This window comes from Schistocerca nitens, chromosome 1, assembly GCF_023898315.1.
Source record: "Schistocerca nitens isolate TAMUIC-IGC-003100 chromosome 1, iqSchNite1.1, whole genome shotgun sequence".
Classification (NCBI taxonomy): Eukaryota; Metazoa; Arthropoda; class Insecta; order Orthoptera; family Acrididae; genus Schistocerca; species Schistocerca nitens.
The window spans coordinates 1,010,304,903-1,010,320,289 of record NC_064614.1 but is presented as its reverse complement, the minus strand read 5'-3'; the positions used below and the strand labels follow the sequence as shown (position 1 = coordinate 1,010,320,289).

The 15,387-nt window shown below is 39.4% G+C and overlaps 1 protein-coding gene across 1 annotated transcript in view; it reads left to right on the top strand.

Moving 5' to 3' along the window:
* Window positions 1-8,409, top strand: part of LOC126195633 (phenylalanine--tRNA ligase alpha subunit) — a 125,995-nt gene extending 117,586 nt beyond the window's left edge. The window contains exon 10 of the mRNA XM_049934261.1: window positions 7,019-8,409. Coding sequence (XP_049790218.1) covers window positions 7,019-7,799 — 781 coding nt within the window. The 3' untranslated portion in view covers window positions 7,800-8,409. The remainder of the gene's footprint in view (window positions 1-7,018) is intronic.
* The last annotated feature ends 6,978 nt before the right edge of the window (window positions 8,410-15,387 follow it).

Below are 15,387 nucleotides of genomic sequence, written 5' to 3'. Positions count from 1 at the left end.
TTATTAGTGGTCACACCCATACACAACCAACTCTTCTCTGCCTTGTACACTTCTTTCAAGGGGCCTACTTTTATGTAAGTTTATTTCTGAAGTCAGTGAAGGTATTTTAAATCTGTCTTGCGACTCCAAGGAAATGTGTATTTTTGTCTCAAATGTGTTTTGTTTCATTGAATTAAAAAAACAGTGGTCTTAATGGAACTCACATACCATTGGCCTTGCTTTCTCCATTTAAAAACAGTTCATTTCAAAAGATGTTGATATTAGTGCTTAAGATTTTTGCTCACTCGGGGGAGAAAGCTATAATGGGGCCCCTGCCTTTGCAGCATCTTTCCCCTTCTGTGTTGCATGTCTATCCTCTTTGCTGTTGTTTTTCCCCTCGCTTGGTTTTTCTTTCCTTGTTCACCTTCTCCTATGCTTCCTCTGCTTCAGCATTTGAGGCTCCTCTTTTTTCTCCTTCCTCCCTATGCGCTCCTGAAGGCAGCCCCATGTGTTTGATGCATAACAGGTGACTGGGTAACATGAAATTCCCAGCCTGGGTCAGCAGGCAGGGTTCACAAAAAACCCCTGGTACAGGCCAGGCCTAGAGAGGGGTCCCTCTGTAAGGTGTTCAGGAGGTTGTGACCTGAAGTATGAACAATCATCTAAGGCAGGTGCGCACCCTTGCGAAGGAGGACCCCAGTTGGAAGAAGCATGCCATCAGAGACACTGGCAATTGTGGGGTATTTTCTCACAATCAGCCAATCATTTTAACAATCAAAATCTACAAAACATAAACGAAATGAGGCTAAAGATTTAAAGACTCACCCAGCTGCACCACAGTTCCTTGTGGTTTCACTTACTGTTTGAGGTCAGTCCTTGGCAGTGGTAAATTCATTTATTATTCAGAAAGGTGTTGATGCAGTTGCCGGTCCTGTGAAATCCTGCTCTGGTTTACGGAATGGCACTTGGCTTTTGGAGATTACTTCTGGTTTGTAAACACAACTACTGCTTGCCGCTTCACTTTTCCATGGCTATCCCGTTTGTGTCGAGGACCATCAAACACTGAATTCTTCCTGTGATGTAATTTACACTAGGTTGCTCGACGATCTGACTGAGGCCGAAATCCAAGCATACCTATCTGGTCAGGCTGCCATTGCCATCCATCGGGTGACGAAAAAGGTAGAGGCCTCCTTAGTGCCCACACACACTCTTTTTCTCACCTTTGATAGACTGATGCTTCCATCCAAGAGCAAAGCAGGCTATGGGGTTCTCACAGTCTGACCATACATTCCTGCACTACTACCAGTGTCATCATTTCAGCCACATTTGAATGTCTTGTCAACACCAAGCCAAATGTGTAACCTGTGGTAAGGATATGCACGAGTACGATTTTCCACCTCCTCATCCATGCTGTATCAGCTGCAGTGGCGACCATGCCGCTTTCTGTTGAGATTGTCCTGTGTATCTTGATGAGCAGGCTTTCACCGGTATGCACCACCAACAATTTTTCTGCATTGTACTCCACAGTCCGACAGCAGAAGAAAGCAGACACGTGTGTGGATCTCATGGAGCAGGATCCTCCTGCCTTGGTGCCCTGTTGCAGTGAGTTTTCCCATGCTGGCCCTCGACAGCCGCTGAGGTGACACCACTTCATTTTTTCCTCATCGTGGCTCTCTGCCAATGGAACGTTCATGACCTTCGATCCCACAAAGAGGATTTACAGCTGCGTGTAGTATTGCAGTGTCCACTTGTACTCTGCCTTCAGGAAACAAAAATGCTTTTGCATTTCTTCGTGATCCATTTTGACCTTCCGCCCGAGGTTGGCATTCCATCTCTGCCTTCAAGCTGTTGCAGTTCGCCTTTTCCTTCCTTACTTGACCTTTTCCCTTTGTACCATTTACATCCCTCCATAATTCTATGTCACCGGGTCAACTTCCTGCAGCTTAATGGGCAGTTATCTCACCCATTTCTGCTGCCCACCATCCCATTTTGGGTTCTCCCAGAACTTGTCCAAGATGTGCCCTCTTGGATGACCTTCTTAATCAATTTAACCTTTTCTGCCTTAACACAGGATCACCCACGTTCCTTTCAGACTCCTTGCACACCTATTCCTATTTGGACCTATCCTTCTGCACTACCCATCTTGCCCATCGTCTTGAGTGATCTGTTCTTTCTGCCACCTACTCGAGTGACCCTTTCCTGTGAGCTATCCATTTGCTGACTCCTATCCCACCTCCGTGCACACCCAAATAGCATCTTACTAAGGCCAACTGGAGGCTTTACTACTCCCTAGCGACTTTGGATGAACACGGTTTCCCCAGCTGTGATGACCAGGTGGAATATCTTAAAAGCATTATCCTTACCGCGGCAGAATGTTCTATTCTTCACACTTCCTCTTTACCACGCCATGGCCCAGTCCCTTGCTGGACTGAGGCATGCCATGATGCAATTCGCACGCGGAGACATGTTTTCTGCATTTTTAAATGTCATCTTATGATGGCAAACTGCATTCATTATAAACAGACGTTCACAGTGCCATCGTTTTCTTTGGGATATCAAATAGTTAGCTGGATTTCGTTCACTAGTTCTTTTAACAGTTCCAGCCCCTGTTCCATAATGTGGGCCAACCTCCGACAGCTCTCAGGGACCAAGATCCATTCCCCAGTTTCCGGCCTGACGGTAGCAGACAATTTCATCATGGACCCTATTGCAATCTCCAACACCTTGGGTTGCGATTTTGCAAAATTTTCATGCTCTGTCCCCTATCACCCTACCTTTCTCCATTGGAAACAGTGGAGGAGACTCTGGTAATACCTTTCTCTCCTCAGAATCATGGGTGTTACAATGCCAACTTTACTATCCAGACACTGTTGACATTCAGATGTTGCAGCATCTTTCTGTTGCAGGCAAGCACTTTCTGCTTAATACGTACAAGGGGAGAGGGCAAGTTTCCCAGACATTGACGTGAAGCCATTCACAGAAAATCAGTCAATGACATTTTTAAGAACTTTCTTTACTATGTCTTCTGTTGCTGTGTGCATTCTTGGATTGACTTCAGTACTAGTATTATCTACCAAGAGATCTAATTCTGCTTGTGTACACCTATATTGGATGGAAGATCATGTACATATGTGAGGAACAATAGTGGACCTAAGACTGAGCATTGGGAAACTTCATAAGTGATTTCTCCCTTTAGATTAATGTCCATGGATGAAATTGATTGATACTAAATACTGCTTTCTGCATTATTTTGGTTAGACATGATGATATCCATTGGTTGGCTATACCAGCAAGCCAATAAAAACTTTAATTTATCTAGGAAAATAAATGTGATTCATGATCTTAGGTTGCAGAAGATAGCCACCAGCAAAATTTTATTATTTAATGCTTGTAAAATTTGGTGAGTGAACATGTAAATGGATTTCAGTAGGGCAACTCTTTTGAAACACAAATTATGTTTTTGCTGGGGATATTATTATTGCTAAGGTGAGATACTATTCTAGAATACATCAACTCCTCAAAAAGTTTGGAAAATGATGTCAGCTGTGAAATGTGTTGGTAGTTATTGACATCTCTCTCTTATGACCTTTATTAAGTAGGGGTTTAACAATGACATATTGGAGAAATGTCTTGAGTTAGTGATGTGGACGGGCAGTATGATGGCGTAGGCTAACATTGTGGCTACCAACGTGACCTGATCCATACCCAGTGCTGATAAAATGTACAACACTGAAGGTAAGGCTACATGTGAAACCATTCACAGTATTTACCAGCTGACATGTTCACTGCATTGCTTTCTACAATTCAGTGACCACCACTCAACAACCTGACCACTTGAATGTATACAGAAGTGGTGACCACCCTGGGTACACCCAGAATCCAGTTGCTGAAAATGCTGTACAGTATAACTCATGCCATTTTCATTATTTTTCATGCTTAATTTTTGTACATTTCATGAAGTATTCTTGTATTCTCAGCAATGGTGAAGTAATTTTAGACTTTGTATTTCATATATCGCCTGAGCATAATTTTGGTGAAAGGATTCAGTTAAGTATATCAATGTGTACTTCACAGACAGTAAAAGTGCTGCATGTGTTCCACGTACAAATAGCTGTAGATAAATTTAGAGAGAATTAACATTCCTGAGTTCATGTATTTGATTTTAAACCTGAACTCTTCTTTGTGTTTATGGCAGTTTGACTCTTCCATGAACATCATGCTGGATGTTAGAATGTTAAAATTCTAATCTTGGATGTTGTTCTAGCAATTCCAGTATAGATCTCTCTCTCTCTCTCTCTCTCTCTCTCTCTCTCTCTCTCTCTGTGTGTGTGTGTGTGTGTGTGTGTGTGTGTGTGTGTGTGTGTGTTTTGAATATAATTCAAGGTCTCTGTTCACTTCTGTCGGTATGTATGGGCTAATTTAAGGAACTACTGTATGGATTTGCTCTGGTTTTGACTAATAAGTAGAATGATTCATGAGGAAGGTTTGCGTGTATAATTTATAAATAGAAGGTCTGTTCAAAAAATTCTGGAACATGGTCCACAAAATTTTTCTATGCTTACCTTTTACTTATTGTGCATACTCTTCTCCACAGTTGATACACCACTCCCAGTGCTGTTTCTACTTCCAGAAGCAGTCTCAGTACGCCTCTTGCTGGATTATATGAAGCGCCATCTGTGAATTTTCTTTTATCTTGTCTGTCATTACAAATCTTTGTCCTTTCAATGGGGTTTTCATCTTTGGAAATAAAGTCCGGAGGGGTCAGGTCTGGAGAGAGTGGAGGATGAGGCTCTTCACAGATTGCGAGGCAAAGATCTTTCTGGTCTTGACTCTTGCTATGGCACAAACTTGGCTACAACACAATGCATTCCAAGATGCTGTGATGTTACTGAAATGTTACATTCTTCTGCAATCTCTCAGTCAGTCATTCTTTGATTGGCACACAGGGCTTCATTGACGTTTCTGACATGAGTATCATCAGTAGACATCGAAGGGCATTCTTAACAAGGATCATCTTTAACTTCCGTCTGGCCATTTTTAAACTGTATGAACCATTGTTAACACTGAGCACTGCCTAAGCACTTATCATGGTAGGTTTCCTGCATCATTTGATGTGTGTCTGTGAAGATTTTCTTGAGTTTCCCACAAAATTTAATACAGATGTGTCGCTCCTCTAATTCTACCATCTCGAAATTTGCAAATTGTGCAACACAATGTTATACTCAATACATCCGTGTACAAAAACTAACAGAAATACAACAATGAAACTTTTGGCAGTTACACATTAAACACAGGCATCTGTATGGATGCCAACTGCATTTCACTCCAACACACCATTGGCACGAAATTATGAATGTTTCAAAATTTTTTGAACAGACCTCATATTCTGTGGAAATAGGCTGAAGTATGACGAATTAAAATTGACTGCCGCTTTGAAAATGATGGCATTGTCACCCAGCAGTACAGGTGCAGCAACTCCATACAGCAGTGAACCCTGAGCAGAATTCGAGTTGGACCTAGTGACCTAGCATGTGTCCCAGAACTGAAAAGTCATGGGACCGAATTCTCCTCAGACCATGGATTTTTATCTCTGTTTTATAACCTGCCAATCATTTGGCAGTGATGGAGAAATTCACAAGAAGTGAAATGTATAAGATTCCATGATACTTCACATTTTCCCATTTGTTTAACTCGTTAGGAAGAAGTAGTTGCCAAAGTGATGTCTAACCGAAAGACTTGCACCAGGATATTGAGCCACATGCACTTATTATTACCAGAATCTTTATGTATATACATGCAGTCTCCTGCAATGATACTTGCAGCAGACTGTCGCAACCTCCCTGGTGACAAATGAGAAGCCGTGGAGGCCTCTGATGTGCGGCTCGCATAGTTAACGGGTTGTGGTCTGGCAGTCTGCTCGCACTTTCCTGCGCTGCAATACACTGATGTCTGCTATGGGTGCTTAAATAGTTTAATTTATGTGAAGGTGGTGATACTCATTTACCTACTGTTCTCCGAGTTTTACTCGTAACTCTACTCCTGTAAACAAAAGTACCACTATGCCAGACAAATCACGTGGCCATAGATACTGAGTGCTACCTCTGCAATGCTAGGGCAGGTCACTAGTTTTATTTAAGTTATGTATTACTGTTACTTGGAGCCATCTCTGTTTGAAAGATATGCTTTACGTAAGTTGCTCACATTCCAAGAACATTGTGAGGAATGTTGTGCACTTCCATTGCCATAATACTCTTACATTTATAATGCAACATGTCACTTACAGAGAAGTCACTAGCCTTTGTGCTGCTGTTCTTTTTCCTAGTTTGGCTACTGCTCCTTTTCCTAGTTTGGCTACTGCTCCTTTTCCTAGTTTGGCTACTGCTCCTTTTCCTAGTTTGGCTACTGCTCTTTTTCCTAGTTTAGCTGCTGCTCTTTTTCCTAGTTTGGCTGCTGCTCTTTTTCCTAGTTTGGCTGCTGCTCTTTTTCCTAGTTTGGCTGCTGCTCTTGGCTGCTGCTCTTTTTCCTAGTTTGGTTTCACTCTTTTTCCTGGCCTAAGTATGCAATCTCGCAAATACGAACAGCACAGATACCATACACAGCTGATAAACATTACCACTCATATACCTTCAGATGAAATAAAATGATCATTTTATGCCTGTTTCATTGCTTACTGTGTTTGTCATCTATAGTCTTTGATCAAATGTAACTTAATGGTTTATTTTTATGTATTGGGAACATTGACTATGAAATGCTGTATGTTCATTTGTTATGTCAGTGGAACGAAAACTTACAAGCCTTTCAAGATAGCACATACTTTTTGTCTGTGAGAAATTCATTCTGAAAGATTTTTGTAAAGACTGTGTAAAATGAATTTTTGTGTTATGAATGGAGATTTGTCAATGTGAAATTATCATTTCTCTCTTTCTTTTGTCTTTTTTAAATTCACATCTGAACATAACGTGCAGTACTCTGCTAAAATATTTATCAAGTTTCTGTATTTTGCCTTACATGCAGCATTTTCTTATCATTTTTGTTTCAGGAACAAATCTCATATGGAAATAACCCTCAGCGATATTATAAATATGTGGAATTCAGTTCATTCAAAATTAGAGAAACTTCGGCAGCAAGTTAATCGACTTTCTCATAACACTGATGTTATAACAAATGGCCCAAAGCAGGATGGAGTATGCATCCCCAATGAAAAATATTGTAGCGTGTCCATGTCTAATTTTGAGAGGCTTTTTGATATGAAAATAGTTTGCAACCCTCAGTTTCCTCTGTTTTCATTTCAGTTCTTGTTGAAATATCTAAGCAAATTATTCACTTTTGATGTAAATGTTGAGACAGAAGTGAATTTCTCACAATGTCTAAAGCTCTTCAATTCTGTTCAAAGGAAGAATAACTTAAATAGCTGTCCTAATATTACATTTCTGTGGAAAGATGTGCCATATCCAGTTCTATTATTTAATACAACAGGAAAAGAAATATTTGGTGAAGTTAATATAGCAAGATACTTCACTCGTTTGATTGAGACAAAAGATCCAGTTTGTTTATATGAAAAGTGTGGCACAGAGTGTGCATCGGAAATTGATGAATGGCTAGATAAAATTGATTTATGTTCAAGACAGATTAATATTACTGACTTAGTGAATACTGTTGAAATACATTTGTCAAAATACAATTGGGTTGTAGGAAATGAACTAACATTAGCTGACATATGTCTGTGGTCATTTCTGAAGCAAATGAACAGATCAGTGCAGAAAGTTTCAGTTAATGTTAACAAATTCATAAAAAGAATCGATAATATCGCAGTTTTGTAACATTGATGTAAGAATGTAAAACCAGCCATATTGATGAACATTGTCAAACATTATTCTATGAGACTGAAAGTTGTCAACGTTAACATTTTATTATTATGTAACATCTGTAATGAAATTATATATATACTTACTTGAGTGTTTTGTATTAACTGATAAAGGAATTGCTGATTGTCTCATAATTTTGTTTTCTGCATGTAATTTCTCTGTATCAGTGAATAGAGGTTTCTAGTAAATGCAGTGATACAGAAGATTTTGTTTAGTTATGGACTTTGTTTACAAAGCCTTACAACATTTCAAAAGACCGAGTAATTACATGCATGGCCATCACTTAATGATGTTATGAATCCTATATTTGTGATTGCTCCATTACATTTCGGGTGTGCAGCTGCATAAATTCCACTTCTCGGTTTGAAAGACTGACACTACAGCACTTGCTCCATCCTTTTATGTCTGCAGACCATGCCACCATGCAAGTGGACACAGAAACACAAGCACTAGAGACAATCAGTGCCAAAGAAGTACACATATACTTGAAATGAATGTATGATTAAGTGGTTGATAAACCCATGAGCTGTACTGTAAAGAGGTCTTTGCAAGTTTATTAAAGAAAGCACTCGATTCCATGACATGTCCAAAGTGTAACCACAATCTATGTTAATTAAATTATTCAACATACGAATTTCAACTGCTGCTTATACCACTGAGTCCCAAAAAAATGAAGTCTCTGCTAGAGTTTCTTCAGTGTAGAATAGAGTGACAAATGACAATGCATGCCACAGCTGATATATCGGGGTGTAAGAGCCAGGTGTACTTAAGGTCTTCCAGGCATCTTTCATGACTATACAAATCGTCTTGTCTGATGTCTGAAAGCCACACTCGCAGGGGCTCTGAAAACCCCAGCCATCTTGAGCATCAGATCATCTGTAACAGAACCAAAGAGTGCTGCTTTCTTTGGTTGATGGCAACAAATCACTTTTACTTTGCGCTTGCTGAGGATCTGTCCTATTTTTGAATGTAGGCTTCCCACGCTTGTCACGAAATTAAATCTCATAGAAAATGCCATTGGGCTCTTTGTATTCCTAATTTAATGTCTCTCTACTTTTAAGTGATAATGACGTACCGTTAATAAATGACATGTTTTCATATGTCTAGATAGATGATAACAATTCATATGTAAAATGTTTATTTTGTGAACAGCTCTCATTATTTTCTTCCATTGTTACAACTGTGAAGGCACACAGAATATTTTGCAGTGTTTTGCATATTATTCCTTTCACATTTTTTGCGCTCTGTTGAATACTGGCACCAACATTTGCACTGTATTGTTTCCTGTGAGTTTCAGTTTCCCCATTGATCGTCAGTCAATGTACGATTCTAAGTGCACCATAGGTTCTTTTTATGGTGTTTTTGTGTTCTTCAGTTTTCATTGATAGTTTTAATGCTCTTAGGAAATGCAATATTAAAGCTGTTGATAGATATACATATGAGTAAAAATGATGAAATTAGCCTAGCATCACATGCACTGCAAGAGGACTAAGATTACATCATCAGTTTTTTCCTTCTGGTACTGATATAATGATTCTCTTTCTTGTGACTTTGTTTAAAATTAATCAATTAAAAAAAAAGGGATGTTAACAAGGGGGAAAAATGTAAGGATGATTTTTCCCCCCTTGCCGCTATGTTGAAAATGCTGTCCAATTATCTTTGCTGATAGTATATTTTTTCATTTATATTACATTTTGCCCAACTCAGCTAATATACAAGGCTTATTAATTTTTTGATAAGTTTTCCAAATCTCAAGAAACAAGTAACAATAATTGATTGTTAAAAAGTGGTATTTGAGTGGCATCTAGGAGCTTGTCCTTTCGATATCTTTGGCCTGTATGGCATGCACAACAGTTGCCAGTTTATGCTATGCTGCAGATGAACTCCCAGCAGGTTGCATCACTGGCTTGCCTCATGCAAAATAAAAAGCCAACAAGCAGAATCAAATTCTTTTGAAAGAAAATTAAATACATTATATAATTGTCTATTAAAAGTGTAATGAAACTGTGCATTACCTGTGATTGTGCAATCAGCACACACACGTGTGTGTGTGTGTGTGTGTGTGTGTGTGTGTGTGTGTGTGTGTGTGTGTGTGTGTGTTAGCTGAAATGGTAGCTAAAGAAACATTCTTGTTGTACTTTGTGATTGGTGCATTTAATAAGACTTTTTAGGAAAAGAAATTCAATACGGTGTAGGATTGAGTGCCAGGTTTCACACACTGCAGCCATCGACCTTGATGGCCCCTCGTTTGTGAAAATGTGACCAAAGTAATTTCAACATGTTAAAACGTCAGCACCAATCATATCTGGACACAAGTCCCACCTGCCGCCTATGGCCCAAAAGACATTCCAGAGCATTTATGGCATTATAGCTGCAGCAACTTGTCTGATTTGGTCTTGGAGCTCTGCCATTGAGTTGATACAGTTGTGTGGAAGTAATGTCCCTTGATAAATTGTCAGACGAAGCAGTCCATGGGTGTGATGGGAGGTTGTGCCACACAGATCGTGGGTCATGTATGCCCAATCCATCTTCCAGGAAACACACTATTCAAAAAAATACACACCTCTTTGGCATAATGACATGATGCTCCATGCTTTTTGGAAGTAAACATTATGCACATGTTCGTCCTGCACAAGCTGTGGTAAAAGAAACTATTCCAGCATATCCAGGTACAGTGTCCCGTTGATGGAGTTTCCAGCAAAGGATATGGGCCATGATTTTGTCAGCGGATATTCCCATCTGTTCTTTGGGGGAACTCCATTGGAACTGCTAGTGCTCTACTAGTAGTTTGCCAGTCCGGGTAATGCTGTTATGTCCATTAACCTTTCAACAAGTGGAAGATAGCCTCATCACTGAATAGGATCTGGTTGAGGATCTTGCAATTTACATCTGCTTCAAGCAAATCCTGATATACGGTCAAATGCACTACAAAATACATCTCGTATAATTTATGGAGAACCTCCAGATGGTATGGTGGTTTTTTCCTTTGTTATTTTATATTTTTTTCCTGGTGTGTGTTGCAACACATTATGTACAGTTGAGCATGGAATGTCCAGTACCACCAGCAATCACTGCACCAAATTTGTTCTGTATTCAATGGGTGAAGACAGATGGAAACTATTCTGAGAAAGTCCACTAATTAAGTTACAAGAATTGGCTTTAAATGATGGTTCTAGGAATATACTACAGTCCTCCACATATCACACTCATAGAGATCGTGCATGTGAAATTAGATTGATTTAAACACACACAGGGGGCATTTAAAAATTCATTCTTCCCACATTGCATATGCAAACAGAACAGGGGGAAAAGCCCGAATAACTGGTTCAATGGGATGTACTGTCTGCCATGCACTTCACAATGTTTCACAGAGTACATAGCGGTAAACATATAACAAATGTTTAATTTAACGCTTTGAAAAATTTGGGAACCGTTAGACACCAACAACAAAACAGCACCTGAAAATAAACTTCGAGTTATCTTTTCACTATATGAGAGTCTGTGCTTAAGTAGCTGTAACTAATGTTAAGGAAGCACCAAGAAGTTGGGGTAAATCTAGCTTGAGAGTGGTGCTGGATTAGCCATGTAGCAAGAGTTACCAAATGCTGCGAGCCCCTTGTGTTACAAGGCATCGCACATGGGTGTATAAAAATGTTGGCAGCGGGTGTAATAGGTAAGAACATTTCTTTAGCTGCTATTTCATCTAATTAATTTTGTTAGCAAATGAAACAGATAAACCTCTAGCAGATTTCTCATCAGGTAGGTTTCGTACTCTATGGGACAGGTTTAAATATGTATTTCTATTAGAGCAAGATGTCCAGAAATTAAATATCTATTTTGTTGAAATAATTATTGTATTTTTGTTATTTATAGTGGCATACATTTAACACCTGAGATGCCTGGAAGGTGACGTGAGCCACTAAACCATTACAAATAATATGAGATCACCCAGCAGCTCCATAGCACAATGCAGCTCGTAATCTAAAAGTTGTATGTTCAATACTTAGGGAACAGTACTTTTTTTAAAATCGTTATCAAAACGAAAAGTAAATAAAATTCCTTTTGCTATTTCTAGTTTGAAATGTCTCATTCAGTCACTGCATTAACTTTATCATAGATGTACTGAAGTGAGTTTCTGTGAAAACCATGTGATTGCAGAGAGTTTGAATTTTCATTTTCTCATCATTTGAAACGAATTTATGTTTTAAATGTTTGTTTGATGATAACCATCCCATAAAATGTACATATCACTCTGGGAACAATGCATGGCAAATATAAGAGGCATTCAAATGAAACCCAGTCACTAGGGTAAAGTAATGGTAACGATTTCATTTAACTCAAAAATGTAGTTATACACAGTACACATACTCAAAAATAGTCCCCAAAACTGTTGGCACATTTATCCCATTGCAACACCAGCTGGTTGAGTCCATCCTTGAAGAAGCTAGTAGGCTGCTGTAGGATCCAGTCCTTGACCCAGCAAACACTTCATCATCCTTTGCAAATCAATGTCTGCGAATGTTTTGTTTTAGAGCTCCAAACACATGAAAGTCGCACAGTGACAGGTTGGGACTGTACAGTGGATGCTCCAGCATTTCCACACTGCATTGGCTGTGTGTGGGTATGCATTATCATGCAGGAGGATAACGCCATTGGACAACATGCCTTGACATTCCGACTTGACGGCTCATCTAAGATTCTGCAAACTGGCTTGATAACACTGGGCATTGATGGTGGTTCCTCATTCTAGGAACTCGGCAAGCGGTGGGCCCTTATGGTCAAAAAAGGAGGTCATCATCATCTTATCAGAACTGGTGTGCAAGGCCTTTGATTTCTTTGTAGGTGATGAAGTCGCGTGTTTCCAATGCTTGCTCTGATGCTTGCTTTCTGGTTCAAAATGGTGACACCATGTTTCGTCACGTGACAATACAAGACAGAAAGCCATATTCCTCCTTATGATAATGTTGCAGATGACTCAGACAGTGCCATTCAAGTATTGCACTGTTCAGCGGTCAGTTGGAGGGGAACCCACTGTGGACAGATTTTAAAAAAAGTCAAGTATTGATGCATTATAGTGTGGGCAGTGCCTTTGCTAATACTCAGTAACTGATGGACCTCGTCCACAGTGATACTGTGATTGTCCAAGACTAAAGCATTCACTTCTACAACCATTTCCAGTGTGATGACACAATGAGCCTGTTTGGGATGAGCATTGTCTTCCAGTGACTTGCGCCCCTCAAGGAATTGTTTGCACCATTTTACAACAATTGAACAACTCAGGCTGTACTCACGGTACACAGCCTTCATCCATCGATTCATTTAACGGCCTTTAACTCCTTCCACTGCCAAAAATCAAATTACTCCTTGTTGTTCCTGCTTACTTGCCTGCATGTTCGGTAGTGGACGATAACATGTGTGACCACCTTCTCTTCGGCGTGAAACCACACTGTCACTATGCAAAATCAAACGGTATGCATGCGTCAGTCTCTATACCAATAGATGGCGCCACCATACCCGCAGTTACATGGTGCCACCTTATGTGTAACCAAAGGTAGACGCACTGACAATGTTTCATTTGAATGAACCTCATACATAGATTGTAAAACTTTTAGTGAGCCTACCCATCCTAGTTTCGTTTGGCAGATGTCAGACAAATGTGACTTATGTTGCGTTACTTCTCATTGCTGCAGACTTTGCGTAATTGATGTGTGCGTGTTCAGTTTAATTTCATATTCCTTAGGCCTACTACAAGTAAGTATCTTCAAGCATTTATTAACGATTCTGTCAGCAGTTGCAGTATTTGTATTGGGTGACTAGTTTTGAACCTTACAGGTACATTTCAAGCCTGGCCTGCCGAGGCTGCACTGACAGTGCTTAGTCTTAAAAATAAACATCAAAGTGGCAACACCTGATTTATAAATGTTTGCAGAATGAATGCCACAATTCACACATGACCTGGAAGTCTTGCTCGGTTCTTTAAATTTGACATCTGCCGTTGATTTTCCTACTCGGGTAGTAAAGGACAGCAGCACATCGATAGATAAATGGAAGAGGCCTTCCCCACACCATTTGATACAACTGAAATTCCACCCACATCTCCTTCTGAAATTAGGAAGATGATAAACTCTCTCAAGAATAAAAGTTCACATGTAATTGATGGCATTTCCAGCAGAATAATAAAAGCTTGTTCCCAAGAGATAAGTGGGATTCTTAGCCACATATGTAATAGCTCTCTGAAGCAGGGTATTTTCCCAGATAGACTGAAGTATGTCATTGATAAACCACTGCATAAAAAAGGGGATATGTCTGATGTCAACAACTACCACCCAATCTCTCTTCTGACTGCCCTATCCAAAATTCTTGAAAAAGTTATGTATTGTGCAGTAGCTTCACACCTTTGTAAAAATAAAGCTTTAACAAAATGTCAGTTTGGTTTCCAGAAAGGTTTTTCATCGGAAAATGCTATATACGCTTTCACTAATGAAATATTAAATGCTCTGAGTACCCGGAAGTCACCCCTTGGGATTTTTTGTGATGTCTCAAAGGCTTTTGATTGTGTAAATCGTGGAATACTTCTAGATAAGCTCAAGTACTGTGGTATTAATGGAACAGTGCTCGAATGGTTTAAATCGTACCTAATTGGAAGAGTGCAGAAAGTGGAAATAAGCAGTTCACATAATATGCAAAAAACTGGTGATTTCTCAAACTGGGGAACAATCAAGAATGGGGTGCCGCAAGGTTCGGTCTTGGGTCCTGTGCTGTTCATAATATATATTAATGACTTGCCATTCTATATTCACGAAGATGCAAAGCTGGTACTTTTTGACGATGATACAAGTGTAGCTATCACACCCAACAGACAAGAATTAATTGATGAAATTGTAAACGATGGTTTTCAGAAAATCATTAAGTGGTTTTCTGAAAATGGGCTCTGATTAAACTTTGCCAAAACACAGTGTATACAGTTCCACACTGTAAATGGAATGACACCATTAATAAATATAGACTTTGAGTTCATCTACTTATGCTATTAGGGTCATTGCAAATTTTGCTGATATACAGGTACATCTCAGTAAATTAGCTTACCACGCCTACTTTCATTCTCTGCTTTTGTATAGCATCATATTGTGGGTGTCTCATCATTGAGTAAAAGACTGTTCATTGCACAAAAGCGTGTAATCAGAATAATTGCTGGAGCTCATCCAAGATCATCCTGCAGACACTTATTTAAAGAGCTAGGGATCTTCACTGTAGCCTCACAATATACATATATTCACTTATGAAATTTGTTATTAGCAATCCGAACAAATTCAAAAGTAATAGCAGCGTACATGGCTACAACACTAGGAGAAAGGATGATCTTCACTACTCAAGGTTAAATCTAACTTTGGCTCAGAAAGGGGTAAATTATGCTGCCACAAAAATCTTTGGTCACTTACCTAATAGCATCAAAAGTCTGACAGATAGCCATATAGCATTTAAAAGAAAATTAAAAGAATTTCTGAATGGCAACTCCTCCTACTCATTAGATGAATTTTTGGAT